The sequence below is a fragment of the Daktulosphaira vitifoliae genome, unplaced genomic scaffold (assembly GCF_025091365.1).
Source record: "Daktulosphaira vitifoliae isolate Bord-2020 unplaced genomic scaffold, ASM2509136v1 Scaffold_3, whole genome shotgun sequence".
In the NCBI taxonomy this organism is placed as follows: domain Eukaryota; kingdom Metazoa; phylum Arthropoda; class Insecta; order Hemiptera; family Phylloxeridae; genus Daktulosphaira; species Daktulosphaira vitifoliae.
Window position 1 is genome coordinate 27,785,693 of NW_026099574.1, and position 18,292 is coordinate 27,803,984.

The 18,292-nt window shown below is 26.1% G+C and overlaps 1 protein-coding gene across 2 annotated transcripts; it reads left to right on the forward strand.

Annotated features, from left to right (window-relative positions):
- The first annotated feature begins 311 nt into the window (after positions 1 to 311).
- On the forward strand, positions 312 to 18,213 carry LOC126900671 (glutamate receptor ionotropic, kainate 2-like). Of its 2 annotated transcripts, none has more exons than XM_050676560.1 (16): positions 312 to 603; positions 728 to 883; positions 2,108 to 2,298; positions 4,014 to 4,183; positions 4,251 to 4,392; positions 5,587 to 5,754; positions 6,010 to 6,162; positions 6,271 to 6,492; positions 6,552 to 6,758; positions 6,978 to 7,201; positions 8,520 to 8,657; positions 15,096 to 15,294; positions 17,063 to 17,294; positions 17,400 to 17,512; positions 17,567 to 17,707; positions 17,773 to 18,213. In XM_050676560.1, the coding sequence occupies exons 1-16, from the start codon at positions 483 to 485 to the stop codon at positions 17,911 to 17,913; spliced, it is 2,718 nt and encodes a 905-aa protein (XP_050532517.1). In that variant the 5' UTR covers positions 312 to 482; the 3' UTR covers positions 17,914 to 18,213. The 2 variants fall into 2 exon arrangements, with proteins under 2 accessions (XP_050532517.1, XP_050532516.1); XM_050676559.1 differs by lacking the exon at positions 8,520 to 8,657 and adding an exon at positions 9,055 to 9,192 and having other exon boundaries at positions 17,773 to 18,211.
- Positions 18,214 to 18,292: the final 79 nt, after the last annotated feature.

Consider the following 18,292-nt stretch of genomic DNA (forward strand, 5'->3'; position numbering starts at 1 on the left):
TTTGGAGGATCCTTAAAAAAATGTTTAATTTAATTAAGTACTTCAAAATTTTTTTAAAATGCGCGTACGTATGTTTTTGCACTATCGCATCATTAATTAACCAAATAAAAAGTCCTGAGAGGAAACATGCCCCCCTCCTTTGCGAATGTTTATGAAATTAGACTTGCAATTTGAATGTTTTATATTGCATTTAGGTCGATTAAGTAGGAAGTAAAAATATTACAAGCAATTCCTCATAAAACCAACATAGTTTTTAAACGCATATTGGTCTATTGCCAGAAATCTAAAAAAAAAAATTGGTGAAAAGAGAAATGAGTAGGCATTAGTATACCAGTATAACTGTACATATCAGTTAGTTACAGCTACGGTATACTGTTCTAAAATTATCTGTTTATTAGATTTTAATATTAAACAATACTGGAGTAATAATATTAAGTAATATAATAATGTAATGTTCAATTATTCTGTTAATACGCAAAGTTATGATTGTTTTTTACGCGTTGTTATCGTTATCATTAATAATGATCTCCATCGGCCAAATAGAGCTTACTGCATTAATTAACAATGAATCTCCTGTTGTCCATAAGAACACTGTTAAAACTGGTAAGTTCGAACTTTTAATAATTAGAAATTCGTGGTATTTTTGTAAAAAGCCTCTGATGAAATTACTGTTGTATTTTTTATTTATATATATAATCTTTGTAATTATATCATCACTAATTTTCAGTGGCAGTTTTCCATGAAAATGAAGATCCAACTAATCGATTGGCATATATCGTTAGTGCCAAGACAATAAACATTATGGATACAATTTTGCCGAGGACTAATATCTTACCTACTTCGCAACATGTTATGTATGATATGTATAATGTAACTCAAGCTGGTAAGTGATATAATAATATAGTTAGATTCATGTCTACTTAAAAGCAAATCTAAATTATTAGATTTTTAGTTAATAGATTTGTTTTTAAAATTAGATTTTAAATGAGATCTAAAAACCGAATGTAAAAAATGCAGTGTAGTTGACGTTCTTAGTAATAATTTTTTATCTACATTTTATTAATTACTTTAATTTAAAAGAAATAATTTCTAATAAATTATCTGGAATTTAGATAGATCAAGCTTAACTTTAAAAAAGTGTATAACTAATTATATAAATTGTAAAAATACAATATATTAATACGTATTAAAAAAAAAACAAACATTGTAAAAATAATCATAAATAACATTTTAAAATGTTTTAGAACTAACTGACTAAGTTTTTAACTTTTGATCCAATTATCATTGTAAGATATTTAGATTCGCGTTGGGATTAGGTTTTTATAAAGAATTATTTTGAGGTACCGGTTTGTTTCGGGTTCTTTCCATTTTTAAAATATAAGTTCCGGTTCTTGAGAAGAAAAGTTATAGTCCTAATTAATAAAAATTTATTTAATCATAAGACAGAAGCTTATGTATTGATGTTAATATAAAAAAATTAGAAAAAAAGAAATTCTTTTTACTTACCCTTTAAATTTTCTCTTTAAATTTATTTTCATCATAGGGGTGTTCTATATTCTATATATCTCCATAAAAATGCTCACATTCTCGGTGTTTTACGCAGGGAATCTTTAAGTGTAAGATGAGGGAAAGGCTAAGCTTCTCAAAAATTTATAAAAGAATCTGTACTACTATTTAAAAATATTTTTAAGGAGGGGAGAAAAAGGATTCTATCTTATACTTTTGAAAAGAAAGAATCTACAATCAAACAAAAAAAAATACAAAATTAAAGTATTTTTTTTATTATGTAGGGATAACAAAAAATGTACTAGTACAATAAATTATTGATATAAGTCATTAGACGAACCATTAAAATACCTTTATTTTTAAACGTTTTGACTCGGTTTCGGTACTGATTTTTCTGAAAATAAATATTTCTATTCTGGTTTAATTTCTAAAAAATTAAGAACCAGTTTTTTAAGTTCTGTTTCCAGTCCTTGTTACAAATAAAATATGAGATTACAGAAATAATCTTTTTTTTAAATATCTATTGTATATTTTTTTATCTAAAATGTTTAAGATGTTTTAGAAATTAAAATCCGGTATTGATACATATTTTTTCTTGCAGTTTGTGATTCAATGTCATTTGGTATTGCTTCTTTCATTGGAGGTACTTATGAAGAAAATACCGAAAATGTTATTAGATCAATAAGTTCACGTGCTCAAATTCCATTTATTGAAACTCATTGGAAGACATCTCCACGACCTCCAGACGCATTTACCATCAGCCTTTTTCCAGAACCTTTACTCTTAGCAAAAGTAAAATTAAAAAATACTGAAAACATGTTATAGTAATTCAAAAAAAAGAAATATAATATATAATTGATGATAAAAATGATTTATTAAAATCGGTCTTGTATGAGAATGAAAATAATTGAGTTACTATAATATTAGCTTCGATGCGAAGCTGAGAAGGTATTGGTTTTACTATGATGTGTTTTTTTTTTGTGTCTGTTACCACATTATCTTAGCTCTTACCGAACCGATTTCTTTCAATGATACGTCAAAAGATCACAAATCGTATCTAGTCGAAGACATTACCCTCAAAAATTGAAAATATTTTCCTCGTTCCCCGTAAATAGGGGAAACCTCCAAAAAAATTTCAAATTTAAAAATCGCTAATTTTCAAAATTTTATCAATTTTTTCCCTTAAAATGGCTACCAAATGCTATTTTTGTGTGAAAATTCTCGATTTTATATTTTAAATTTTTTATTTTAAAATGCTATAACTTAAGTAAAATTAAAACTATATTAAAAATATTATTAATTTAAAAAAAATAAAAAATATTAAAAATATTAAACTCAAAAGCCACAAAAAAATTAATGAAAAGTCGCGGATACGTATTTCGGAAACAATGTTACCATTATCAACGCTAAACACATACTGAAGTAATATTTATATCCCTTTTTTATTCGACATACTTTATCTTAATCAGGGTAGTAATAAGGAATTAGCAGATCATGTAGCTTTTGGAATAAACCGTCATTTTTTTAAAATTAAGCACTAACTAAAGATTTGCATTGAAGCGTTTTTTTTTTTATAGAGATTAAAATCACTGTCAGATATCATTATACTTGATCCAACTATGGCACGTCACCACTGTGCCACGACCCCCCTGTGCCACGACCCCCCTGTGCTGGGTTTTTATTGAATAAAATGATATACTATAATTTTCTCTCGCGATATGAGTACGAGGGTTTATGAGAAGATATAAAATATAATAAAAGCAAAGTGATGTTTAATAATTTATCAATTTAATAATAATTTGAAATAGAAATTATTGTGATTAATTATCGTACATAGATTATCATGATTGACTACACAGGTAACCCACTCAAAGATTGGACTAGACTGGCTAACTTCGTACGTTATTGATTCTCTTATTTATTTAGACAATATTTTACTCTAGAGATTACTTTATTTTTCTGGTTCCCCCTACTTAATTTATGTACTCATTATGGTTAAAATGAAATCTTATAAATCTTCTGTGAAATATGAATTTACTTTAATGATGTCAGGAATAAGGTTGGAAAAATGAATATACTTCAATTTTCTATGTAAAATCGTATTTTGTCAAGTCACTTCTTGCATTCGTTGAAAGCTCATAAGGTGAAGTAGTAGTGAGAGAGATTGACAGTCTTTTATATTAAATTTAATTCATCTAACTATGCAAGAAGTGTCACGACCTTTTACTATTATCTGTGTATTACTCAATTGTATTATTTATTACATATTATTTTACTTAAAATAGATAATTTGTCACAACTAAAGAATTTCTTATAGTTATTACATTAGATTTGTATCAATGTATTTTTAGACATATTTCTCGGAATAGTTTAAAGTATTGACATGAATAATATATTTTCTAATTTGATGACTAATAGACAATAATATATAGGCCACTGAATAATGAGTGGTGTATGTATTATAACAATGTAATTAAATTTGTTGATTTATGCTTGATTAATAATAGGCCATTAAGGACATCATAGAAGACATGGATTGGTCATCATTTACTATTATCTATGATCGGCCTGAAAAATTAATTCAATTGAAAGCATTATTGGAATCAAATGAATATGGTCGAACTTCTTCTTCGAATGCTATAAAAGTAAAACAAATGAAGTCTACAGAAGACTTTCGGTAAAATAGTCATGAAATAAATGATTCAGTATAAATGTTGAACTTATCTAAAATATTATCTCCTAAGGCCATTATTTAAAGAGCTAAAAGAGTTTGGCGAAAAACACATTGTGTTAGATATTGATGATGATTTCATTATCTCTGTTTTGAAACAAGCCAAAGAAGTAGAGTTTATGGGAGATTACCAAAGCTACGTTATAACAAATATGGTATGTATACTAATTATATTATTTGAAAAATTATATTTCTAGTTTCTCTAATAAATGATTGAATTTAACTACATATACAATTTCAAAATTATATTTATTTAGCAGTTTTATTTGTAAAACATAAAATTGTAAAACAATTTTAAAACTGATTACTATAAAAAAAGATCTTATGAATCTTCTGTGAACTGTTTTTAGTAAACAAACACTACTTCTAATGTGTATAATTAAATGAATTGTATATAATTTATTAAACGTTATTAATTTTATTGATAACAAAAATAAAATAGTGTGAACAATAATAATTATGAAAAATTTATTATGTATTCTAAAAAGTAATATATACAGGGTATTTGGTTTTTTTATGTCATTGCTGTCACAGTCACGGATTGTTTATTATCAATTATGATTATCATTAGATATACTTTCTGTATTGTCAGTTAGTGTATTTATAAACTCATAACAATGTGCCTTACTACAACTGATAATAACAATGCTGTGTACCTGCTAATATCGATGTTATAAAAAACCAATTAGCTATGATAATAAACAATCCGTGACTGAGACAGCAATGTCATAAAAATTCAATTAGCTACCTGTATTTACAATCCCATGTGTATTATACATGTATATTAACTCAAAATTTTGAAACTTTAAATGTTTATATCTAATAAGCTAATAAAGTTATATTAAAAATTCAAATGCCATTTACTATTAAATTAAAAACTCAAACATTTTATTAAATTAAAAATATGTGTTACCATTTAAAAAAACAAAGTTGACCCCCCTCCAAGGCATAAGGGATGAACTTAAAAATTATTACATAGTTAAAAATTCAAGAATAATGTGTAACTAAAAATAATAAAAAAAAAAATGTTTAAATTATTATTATTCTGCAAGTAATTGAGTGGGTTATGATAAAAAAATCACCCTGTATAAGAAAATAACTGAGTTATAAGGAATGAATTAATAAAAATTAATAATTATTATATCAAGAAGTATATAAAAAACACAAAAATAATTTTTTAATATGATTAATTACCATATTTTTGTATAAATCAGGAAAAAACAATTTTTTTTTCAAATATTTTTCTCAACATTTTCGGTCGTCTTGTTCTAGTAATGGAAATAATTTTTGTACACACAGAATATTATATTAAATAAAAATTCAATTAACATTAAGCGTAATTAATTTAGGACGCGCACACATTAAATTTTGAAGATTTTCGTCACGTCAAATCGAACATTACATTAATTCGAATGATTGATCCGGAAAATCCTCTAGTTACAAATGCTGTTAACGAGATGATTTTTAATGAACAACGAAAAGGGCGATCAATAGCTTTGACACCACAGACAATTAAGGTATATTAATTTATTTCAACGTGCGTTATACATCAAAATGTATTTATAGTATTTTTAGATCTCTATTTCTATATCCAGTTTCTTATAGTAATATTATATTTGCTAAAAAAAAGTAATTTTTTCTATGATATTTCCCTCAAATTATTCTACCTAGGATCCAACAAGTTGAAAAGTAATTTGGATAATTTCTCCTTAATATAAGTTAGTTACATTTAAAATAAATTACTCTTTTACATAGATGTTAACATATTTTAGACACAAACAGCATTGATTTATGATGCTGTACATTTTTTTGCCACCTCTTTACATGGTTTAGTATCCACACAGTCTATGAAATCTCAACAAATATTTTGTAAAGATATGAAGCCTTGGATATATGGTTTTAGTTTGATACATTATATGCGTGTAGTAAGTTTTAAATTATTCTATAAAACTCTAATAATGGGTTTAATTCTCAATTTGTTTATATACATTTAAATTTGTTAAATTATATCGATTAAAATTTTTAAAATGTAGATAGAACTAGAAGGTCTGACTGGAAAAATGAGATTTGATAACATCACTGGTAATAGAATTTACTTTAAACTGGATGTTATCAAAATAAATGACTTAGGGTTTCAACATTTGGGATCATGGGATCCTGATCAAGGTATGTCATATACTAGATCGGCCTCTGAAGTCTATTCAGAGTTTGCACAGTCCATAAGTAACAAGACTTTTGTAGTAGTTGGTAAAATCGTGAGTATTTGTCATAACACTATTTATAAAAAGTAAATTCATTAATACATTATCAATAGGGAGATCCATATTTGATGAGATGTAATGGAACAAAAATGAATGAACTAGATGTAAGTGATGAGTGTTTTCATGGATTTGCTTACGAATTGATTGCAGAAATAGCTATTTACAATAAATTCAAATTTAAATTTGTTCCTAATCCCGAATTAGGAAAATTACAAAGTTCTGGTAAATGGAATGGAATAATTGGAGATTTACAATCTATGGTAATATTTCACTTAGATATTAATATACTTAAAATATTTGGTTTTATTGTTAAATATTTTATTTGGATTTAAAAATAGTCCTTGGTCAAATTATTCTTCTTGGTCTATTTTAAAAATAATCTTTTTAACTCAAGACTTTTAAAAATTGTATCTAATAATTTTTCAATATATAATATTTCAAAAAAATTTGATTCAAATTTTTTTAAATATTCTTTGCAGAAAGCAGATTTAGCTATATGTGATTTGACAATTAACTTTGATCGAAGATCAGTGGTAGATTTTACTACACCATTTATGACTTTGGGTATAAGTATACTTTATGCAAAACCCGATAAGAAAAAGCCTCAACTTTTCTGGTTTCTTAACCCGTTGTCTTTTAACGTCTGGATATACACAGCCACAGCTTATTTAGGCGTTTCCTTAATTCTATTTATATTGGCCAGGTAAACATCAAAAAGGTAATGATGATCACAAAGACGCGGCCTCGTCGAATAGATAATAAAAACATTTTGTTCAATTAAAAACCAATACAGTCATAGTTCGCCGTAATTTCCTTAAGTATTCGTGCGGCCTTTATCAACACACAAAAGGTTTTCATTATTTATTATAATTTGTTTGATAGACGTTTTATTAGTATAACGTTTGATTTTTTTCTTTAACATTCGAAAATTTCACTATTCCAGATAAATTAGAAGAAAAATAAAAAATAATGCCATTGGTATTTATTAATTTACATTCAGTAGTCACAACTATTCATGAATAAATAATTCCATACTTAAGATACATTTTTTTTAGGAGTAGGATAATATAATAGAAATTTTTCTAAATCTATCAGGGAAAATTGAATGACTTTTTATTAAGATAAAAACTTGATGCAATTTAAAGGCGATACCATACATACAAAGTTGATCAAGCTGCTAAAAAAAAAATGAATTAGTTTGAAGATCTCAAATGTTTTCCAGGGAGGTAAAACATAAAAAATTCTTAATATTCACTCCGGAATATTATCAAAATTTAATACTATAATAAAAAGCATTACAGTTATATTGAGATTTTTAACCTCTTCATAATATAATATATAGTACATCGTTCTATTAGTGCAAAATAGTCCATGTATTGAAATTTATAATATCTAAAATTGTTGTGTAATTACAGTTTATTATTCTCTATAATAATGTGTAAGAAAGCCAATGAAATTTAACTTAAACTTAATATGAATACTAAAAATCAAAGTAACATATAATGTAATTCTCAAAAAAGTCGGATTTAAAAATATGATGCTCAGAGCCTTTACCATGGTACAATTGTTTTTTTTCATATAGAACAACAAAAATAACTTCAAATATATATATATATTTGCGAAGTTTGTTATGTTACTGGTTTTTTTTTGTAATGACAATTAAAAAATAAAGTGGGGTTAACAATTTATATATGGAAGTCATCCTACATCCGATTTCTGGGATTAATATTTTTAAGTCATTCAAATCAAAAATTTTTTTCAAATGATAGTGTGACATAAACGTTATAAAATAATACATTTATCTTAATATTTTTATTCCTTTTTTAATCTAATTTGACTGGGATAGTAACTTAAAGATAGGTTCGATAAAGTTTTGTAGATAACTAACATGGGTGTTATAGTAATTTGTGTATATAATAATTAGTAACTATTATATATTATCACTAAATGTTCGGCCATCCCGTGATTATCATGTTGGAAAAGCACAAATTTAGACCCATAGACACGAAACGGTTTTTCAGAATAACACCATCTGAATGGGACGGCCCGCCACCAAACAAACAAGATGACGATACGTTGGAAAATTCTATGTCACTAGTCAACTGTCTACTATTCGCAATCGGTTCAGTGTTATGCGCTGGAAGCGAAATCTTACCCAAGTGAGCCTAACCGACGTAGTCCATTTGAAGTGTAACCTTACCACTGATATGATATGCATGTCCATCAGCTTTTTATGTATTTTAGCTTTAGTTTTAAGTTTGCTTTACCTTTATTTATCGCTATGAGACATGCATGTGTTGTTTCTCCATAGTATATTAAACGTATCGTAGATACCCATTGATGCTTTTAAAAAGTGAGTTAAATTTCATAAAATATAATGATAATTTTTACAATTTAACATGCTCATTTTATGATACCCTGGCGACTATGACGCGATGAAGACAAATAAGATCAGAGGCCGTGTGTGACCATAATAAGACATCACACCTTATACCAATTTAATATAATAAGTCCGCTCGTGTTCGTTTCAATGTCACTTGAATTAATTGTTTGCAGAATTACACCAAATGAATGGCATAATCCGCAACCGTGGAAAAACGGTAACGGTGAGCTTGAGACTAAGCTTAACGTGGCTAATCTGATATGGTTCAGTTGCGGGACCATGTTGCAACAAGGTTCCGATATATCACCTCAGTAAGCGAATAAATCATTAAAACTCAAAATAATACACACACCTTCAATAATCGCGCAGACTTGTTTATTATACTTAATACGCCATGATGCAAAATACATAAGCTGGTTATACACGAAGTTTTGTGTGATTTCTAAAAACACCCCTCAAAAATTCAACTGATGATAGAATTTTTTAATTGAAAATGACAATTCTACTGAGGTTCAAACGCCCAATTACCATGCGGCAGGACCACTTCGTGTGAACAGTCCTATCAAATCTTGTTGATGTTTAACTTGGTTTTGATAGATGCGACGACCACGCAAATATTGAACATACGTGATCTTGGCGGACAACGGCTAGCATATGTGATGCAGTGTCTCTGGTGTGTTCTGTGGTATAAAAACACATGAGTTTAAAACGCGGTTTTGTCCGCGATCGTCTGCGTCTTAACCGCTTCGTGTGTAACCAGCTATAACGGATTTAAGTATAATATTCACGATGGGTTCGAAACGTAACAAAATCGATGATGATTTAACTAACAAAAACCAATTTATTTACCCTATTATTTTTTTTCGTTGGATTGATTTGATATATTCACGTTTTATAATTGATCAGCCTAGGTAATCCATAATGTCTCATTTAGATTTAAAATAATTAGCATTATAATGAAGGAGTAGAATACTAACTATTCCTATCTTTGTCCTATATAAATTCAATCTTTTATCTCAAATTATTATTGTTTATGCTAGTTAGATTCAAGACTAAGAATCGAGACTTATATGAGTTTCGTAAGTTTAAAAAACCTACGTATATAAAAAAAATTTAAACTCAATTTTTCAAAATGTTCCGGAATATCCGACAACTTTTAACCTATGTTAAATCAAAGCTCTAAAAATGTACTACAATATTAATAAAAAAATTTATCTATACAAATCTTTTACTATGAAAAATCGGCAATCAAAGAAAAAAACTCTATTTTCAATTAAGCAAATAATTGAACAAGTAATTAATACTTGAGTAAAATTCTAAAACAAAAAAATTGTAAAATTTGAAATGTACAAACAATTGTTAAGTATAAAGCGTTTTTTATAATAGTAATATTAATCAATATTAGATATTATTTATACTTGTTCCAACTATACCCCCACCCCGTTATCTTAGTTTTTTTTCAACTATCAAAACAAAAATAAATTTCAAGACTTAAGAACCTATTTATTTAAAATTAAATTTATAATATATTAATGTATATGATTATATATATATATATATATATATATATACAACGTTTCAGTAAGTAAGGAAACAGATCAGTTGTTACAAACAATAAGAATAGAAACCAGTTTCTTTACTTACTGATCAGTAGTCTTTAAATTTTATTGATAAAATATATGTCTTTATATATGCCCCAAGTGTGACTTTAATAAATCTATTTTACAAAAAAATAAAAATTATTTTTATTTTAAAATGTATTTAAAAACCGTTTTAAGCCAAATTAACTAAATCAGAAACCAAATCGAAATATCATTAATTAAAAAATCGAAACCTAAATAATTAAAAAAAGTAATACTGAAACCCTATTGTAACCCAAAAATCATCTCGTTTCAAGTCCTAGTTTGTTTTATACGCTATAAATAAGTGCAATCAAACTCAACCTAACCAACTTTTTGAAGTGTGATCTCACAAAAAATCCTAAAAATTAAGTTAGAGTTTGTCCCATATTACTATATCTTTACATTGTACAATATTTTAATTAATATAAATAATTAGACTTGAAATATTTCGTGTAAAAGTCCCGAGTATAATTTTGATTTCTATATTAATTAATAATGTCTAATATAGAAAAAATAATATTTTTCTATGATACAAAACGATTTTGTTACGTATTAGCTGTTAATAATTTATAATAGTAGTCATAGGCGTGATTAGAAAAATGTTTTTAAGTATTTTATTACTTTTTAAGTAATTTAGATATAAAATTATAATGATTTTGAAGTTTGTAAAGCAGGTTAACCCACCCGACCACTTCACCTAATTACGCCTGTGATGGTTATCAGTCTTGTAAAATATTTGAATGAATGTAGGGAATAAAACTATTTTAATACTTCTTTGTATTTTTACGGTATTTTGAAAAAAAAAAATTCGTATTCAAATACGTATTATTCCGAGTACTTTTTTATTCTTTGTATTTTTATTTTATGTTTAAATACTTTAATCACCGTTAACTATAACCTACCAGATACCAATTAAACCAAATTAAAATTAAATTGTTGAAGATTTGTTATTATTTCTCGTGAACATATAATTGCTTTATCATTTATCAGTATTTGGGAATATATTTTTTAAAAACGCCAGTATGTCAAATATATTACTTAATCTTTTAAATTTCATTATTTTTAAATCTATTGTATTTTAACTTCGATGCGAAGCTGAGAAGGTATTGGTTTTACTAAGATGTTTTTTTTTTTTGTGTCTGTTACCACTTTTTATCAGCTCTTACCGAACGGATTTCTTTCAACGATACGTCAAAAGATCACAAATCGTATCTATTTGAAGATATTAACCTCAAAAATTGAAAAAATTTCTCTCGTTCCCCGTAAATGGGGGAAAACTCCAAAAAAATTACAAATTTAAAAATCGCAAATTTTCGAAATTTTTTCAATTTTTTTTACTTAAAATGGCTACCAAATGCTATTTTTGTGTGAAAATTCTCGATTTTGTATTTTATTTTATTTTAAAATACCTTAAAAAAGGTATTAATTCTCATTAGATTTTTAACTCATTTAGATTCAATAACTTCAATGAATATTAATGACCCCATCATTATAGTTTCCCCTCGTTTGATGAAATTTCTTATTCATATTAAAACTATTGTACTATGTGATTTTTGTTTTTTTTTGGCTCTCATTTATTTTCTCAGCTATTATTTGACAAACTTTTTTTAACGATACATCAAATGATGTATCAATTAATTGAAGATATTACCCTCAAATTTGAAAAAAAATTCTAATTTATCAATGAAACAGTTACTTATCCCATTTTCTCCATACAGACAATTAAAATCATTCATTTCTAATGTTTTGAAAGTATTAATTAATGAATCAAGTTTGAAATGATAGGTTTTCAACTACAAAATTAAATAATTTTACTTTGTAATTTCATAATACATTTACTCTATTTTTGTACTCTAGATTATAATATTCCAAATTTTTTCGTAACAAGTTGCTATATAACTCATTTCTAAAAAAAAATGATTGTTAGTTTCTCCTGAATTAATAATGGATTTTTACAATTATAATCAAATTTTATAATACGCTTAATTGAGTAAATTTTTTTAACAACTTTGTTTTAATTGATTCTTTTAGTTAAAGTAAATCATTAAAATTAATTAACTTCTAAATATTTCAATTGTAGAATCTTTTTAAACACCAAAAGTTACTATGAAATGATTACTATTATTTTTATTTCAGTTATCTATAACGTTAAAAATGCAAACAAATATTGAGCTTTTCTGATAAATTTACTATAAATAGTAATTATAAAACTTCCTAACTGCATATTAATCTTAACAATACAATTTTTTTAATTCTCATTAAATTTTCTATTTAATGATGTCAATTTCAAACTTGCCAATTGAGTTAAAAGTTATGGTAAATTAAATTAATTTTTTTTTTATTATATACATTTACAAAAATCAACTTGGAAGGATTAAAAAAATAGGTTAAATATGTAATTTTCCTTATTTTTAACATATTAATAATCAAAATCAGTATTAATGTAAAACAATTTTTTTTTGTTCTTAATAATATTTTTTATATGAAAATACTTTTTTTTTAATAATTAGTAATAATATTAAAACTTAGAAGTGATAGAAAAAGTCTAATTGCACATTTGAAAACATCACGAAAAGTTGATTTAGAAAAGTATATTTTTCTGATGAAAGTTCCTTGTAGTCTAGTGTATTTATTCATAAGTAATAAAATTTTTTTATTAAAAAGTATTGTATCAATCCCTTTAAATTTTTGTACGCGTTAAAAGTATATGAATATACAACTCCTTTTTATTTTAATATTATATTATTGAATATATATATATAATATAATACTAAATTTAATTACTATAATTATTATGTATTCATATATTATAATTATTAATCGGGATAAAATTAAGGGAATAAGAGTTATGGTTGCTTTTGAAATAATCTACCAATTTCTTAAATTTAAACACTTTCTACAGATTTGCATCGAAGCGTTTCCTATGATAGTGATTTTAATCACTGTCAGATATCATCTATACTTGTCCCAACTATGTCACGTCCATACTGTGCCGCGACCCCTCTGTGCTACCGTGTTTTAATGTTCTCTTTAATTTTTGTAATTTTTTGACATAAAATATATTAATACTACATCCATTTTAGTTTCCTTTTTCTTTTATTTCATTAAAATATATCTAGCACAGAACTGTCTGGTACTCTATTGGTCTGGTATTGCCCCAGATTGTCGTTACAACCAGTATAATACATAGATTTAATTTATTTATTATAAATATAGTTAAGTTTATTTATACTTATTAGCTTCGATACGAATTTTTTATTTGATAACTGTAATAATTATTTTGTATTAAATAAACTATTTTATTTAAATATTCTCGAAGTATTTGACTAATTTTATAAGTATTCAAAAATTTATTTTGAATATATATTTTTATTAACATTTGAATACTTATTCTGAATACAAAAAAAAAGTATATTTTACAAGACTGATAGTTATGCATGTTTTTTCAATGTATACATGATAATTTAAACTTGGGTGTAATTAGGAATAAAATGTTTAGATGCCATATATATCTTTACCACTTTAATTGAATTGAGTTTTTGTAATACAAAAAATTTTAGCTGTAACAGTATATTTCTCATATACCTGACTTAATAATTTCCAAATGTTCAGTAAAATGGCGTGATTAAAACAACTATATTTACTTTTAAATAAGTTAGTTAAAATATTGTAGATGGATTAGTTTATAAAATTTCTCAATTCTATATCTGAATTTATTTTGTGTATGAGTTAATTGCACACGTCATTGTTTTGCCAAAGCGTTAAAGATGTATGAAATATATATTTTTTTCCTTACAAAAGTATAAGCATTTTTATCTTTTGTTACCTAAGCCAACAAAACATTAAAAAATTAAATGTTATTTTCCCACCTTATTTTTTAAAACTGTATCAAATCAAAATTTTGGAAGATTTCTGAATAGTTCTTGATATTATAGATCTGATATTATCATAACCGCATTTAAAATTATTTCTATAAATTTGATGAACATTCTTTTTTCAAAAATCATAAAGTACACAGTTATACATACATTTATTTAGAATAAAACTACATATAGAATGCTAGTTATACTTTCTATAACTTTTTACCTTACAAAGAGCCTTGTTTTAGATGGTATTTACGCCTATTACTATTAAATAAAATGAATAACATGTATAAAAATAATAATACATTAACAGTTACTTAAAATTAGTCTACATTTCTGAATTATAAAATTAAGGTATCAGCGTTTTAGTAAGTATCTAATATTATTAATCCATTAAATAATCAATTATACCTGGAAGTGGTTCTACAGGTTGTGATATACCAACAAAAAGTGCTGACTCAAAAAATTTGTCTATAGTCGGCAAATATACCGTATATTTTTAGTTTTTTGAAAGGAAGAACAAAAAAAAAGTTGTAATTTGGTAAATTTCTCATAAAAAAATAAGAGATAATTAAAAAAAATATCTCCACTTTATATGTTCATCATCTACCAAATAATGAGTCAGCAGTTTTGTAATCAATAACACAAAAAAAATAAGTTTTTCATTTATGACAGTTTTCAATTATTTATTATGTGAGCCAAAATAAATTAAAACGCTTATATTACTAGAGCGGTGTCCACAAGACTGGTAGCGAGCATGTGGTGGTTTTTTGCATTGATTATGACTTCATCATATACAGCTAATTTAGCAGCTTCTATAACAAGTGGTCGTTTAGATACACCAATAAAGAATGTGGACGATCTGTCAAAGGATCCGGATATCGAGTATGGGTGTTTCAAAGATGGATCCACTGCTAGGTTTTTTCAGGTATAAAAAAAATAATTTTAATAGTTAAGTTTTTTTATTAATATTAGCTTCGATGCGAAGCTGAGAAGGTATTGGTTTTACTATGATGTGTTTTTTTTTTTTTTGTCTATTACCACTTTTTCACAGCTCTCACCGAACNTTTTTTTTTTGTGTCTGTTACCACTTTTTCTCAGCTCTCACCGAACCGATTTCTTTCAACGATACGTCAAAAGATCACAAATCGTATCTAGTCGAAGACATTACCCTTAAAAATTGAAAAAAATTCCCCCGTTCCCGTAAATGGGGGAAACCTCCAAAAAAATTACAAATTTAAAAATCTCAAATTTTTTCAATTTTTTCAATTTTTTTTACTAAAATGTGCCGTAACTTTTTCAAAAATGAACAAATTAAAATAACTTTTTTTTACAGATGCTTGATGTCTTTATTTATCATTTGGTTTATTTTTTTTATAAATCTGACCCTTTATCTGCCCACGGGGGGGATTTAAAAGGACAACTTTTTCACAAAAAATTAACTTTTTTAACTTAACTTTTGAAAGTGTTCCGGAAGGTCTGACACTTTTATATATATCTTAAATTAAAGCTAATGTAATGTACTTTAATTTGAAAAAAAAAAATTTGACCTCTGGACTTGTCTTCACGGCGAAAATCGCTTCCGAATGCTATTTTCGTGTGAAAATTCTCGATTTTATTTTTTACATTTTTAACTTTATAATGCTATAACTTATTGAAAAGTGTATGGATCCACACAATTTTTTTCTGAGAAATACTATTTTTTAATAATCCCTTTTTCATTCGACATACTTTATCTTAATCAGGATATTAATAAGGAACTAGCAGTTTATGAAGCTTTTGGAATAATCCACCAATTTTTTAAAATTAAACACTATCTAAAGATTTGCATCGAAGCGTTTTTTTTGATATTGATTTTAATCACTGTCAGATATCATTATACTTGATCCAACTATGCCATGTCACCACTGTGCCGCGACCCCCCTGTGCTGAGTTTTTTAAAATCAAACTTTACAGATTTGCATAGAAGCGTTTCTTATTATAGTGATTTTAATCACTGTCAGATATCATCTAAACTTGTCCCAACTATTCTACGTGCATACTATACCACAAAAACACTGTACTACCGTTTTTTTTTTTAATTATTTAATTATAATTTTTAAATTATAAATTATAGAAACTACAAATTAATACTAATATTCTTACATTTTTAAATACTAAGTTTCACACAATTACTAATTTTATTACACCCTAATTAATAATTTTTTCTCTTCCTTAATTACTAATTATACTAATTTATTTATACCATAATTACTCATTTTAAACGCCCTGAATTACTAATTAAACACCATCTACAGATTTGTTTCGAAACGGTTCTTATGATTGTGATTATAATCACTGTCAGATATCACCTTAAATTGTCCCAACTATGCCACGACCCCACTGTGCTACAGTTTTTTTATACATATCCTACTCGTATGCTTAGCTTTAGATTAATATATCGCATATTTGGATAAATAACTTTTAAAATATTTATTAAACTACATTCCCATAAAAAAAAAATTAAAATTTTTATGTTCAAGTGATAAGAGCAAAATATTTTTAAAGGGCATCAATTTTTAATTTACACTCACTTAAAAGTAAACTCGACATTGCCTTTGATAAGCATAAATACTTATTAGTAGATCATGTATGTATACTTGTAAATTAATTTTTATACTTTTATTTTGTATTAATATATTATGTTGTTATTGTAGACATCTAATGTTAGTTTGTATCAAAGAATGTGGAGTGTAATGGAATCATCAGATCCTTCTGTATTTACCAATGGCAATCAAGAAGGAGTAGATCGCGTATTAAAAGGCAAAGGTCGTTATGCATTTTTAATGGAATCAGCTACTATTGAATATCAGACGGAACGTCATTGTAATCTAATGCAAGTCGGTAATACGTTGGACTCGAAGGGTTACGGTATCGCAATGCCTATCAGTATGTAATAAATTCTCAAAAAAATATTTTAATTCACTATAGGGAACCCTATCATAAATATATTTAATTGTAAAATTACATAATTGAAAAATTTTAAATATTTAGATTCGCCTTACCGGACGCTAATAAGTGAGTCAGTGTTAAGATTGCAAGAATTAGGATTTCTCAGAGACCTCAAAGATAAGTGGTGGTTAGTTAAAGGAGACAAAAAATGCGAGGTATTGAAAAACTAACGTAACATTACCTGTTTTATTTATCATTTTTACAAATAGGAAGAAGTAGAAAGCGACGAATTAGGATTTGCAAAAATTGGAGGAGTATTCGTAGTTCTTATTTTTGGTTGCCTGATTGCGTTTTTGTTTTCAATTTTGGAATTCTTGTGGAATATACGAAAAGTAGCATTAGAAGAACAGGTATTAAGTGTTTGAAAATATCCTCTCTTATTTTCACAATAGTATACTTAAATATTTAATTTCAGCTTACACCTAAAGAAGCATTTATTTTGGAATGGAAATTCGCTATTAAGTGCAATGGTGTGGTAAAACCGTTGAGGCGCCGTCATGCTCTATCCAAATATGATATAACCAACGCTGACGGTTATATAAATAACAAATCTTGATAATTTAATGTCGTAATTAATATTTTACACTTAATAATTAATGTTTATGACTTTCAGAAAAAGTTTAAAAACTTAAAGCAAAAAATTATTAAAATATAAAAAAATTATCTTTAATATATATTGTTGACATTTTTCAATGCATAAAACTATATTATCTCAATACTCAGCACTAACCTATTCTACTGCCCTATGCAAAAAGTGAAAAAGCAAGTTGGCTGCCCTGGATATTTTTAATTGACCTATTTCAGTTTATTTAAGAACTTTTCAATTTTTGCTAGTCACATCCCAATTACAGAAAAAGTTTAATTACATTTAAATGGCATTCATTATTTTTGGCTACCCTTGTTCTTTAAATACGGTCAGCGCAGTCCTGTTGTTT

What these genes read in the sequence shown, in the direction of transcription:
- LOC126900671 (XM_050676560.1), top strand. Translation starts at nt 483, where the DNA reads ATGATTGTTTTTTACGCGTTGTTATCGTTATCATTAATAATGATCTCC. An exon ending in ATTCTATTTATATTGGCCAG is followed by an intron (nt 7,202 to 8,519) that starts GTAAACATCAAA and finishes ACGGTTTTTCAG; the next exon opens with AATAACACCATCTGAATGGG. An exon ending in AAGGAGACAAAAAATGCGAG is followed by an intron (nt 17,513 to 17,566) that starts GTATTGAAAAAC and finishes TTTTACAAATAG; the next exon opens with GAAGAAGTAGAAAGCGACGA.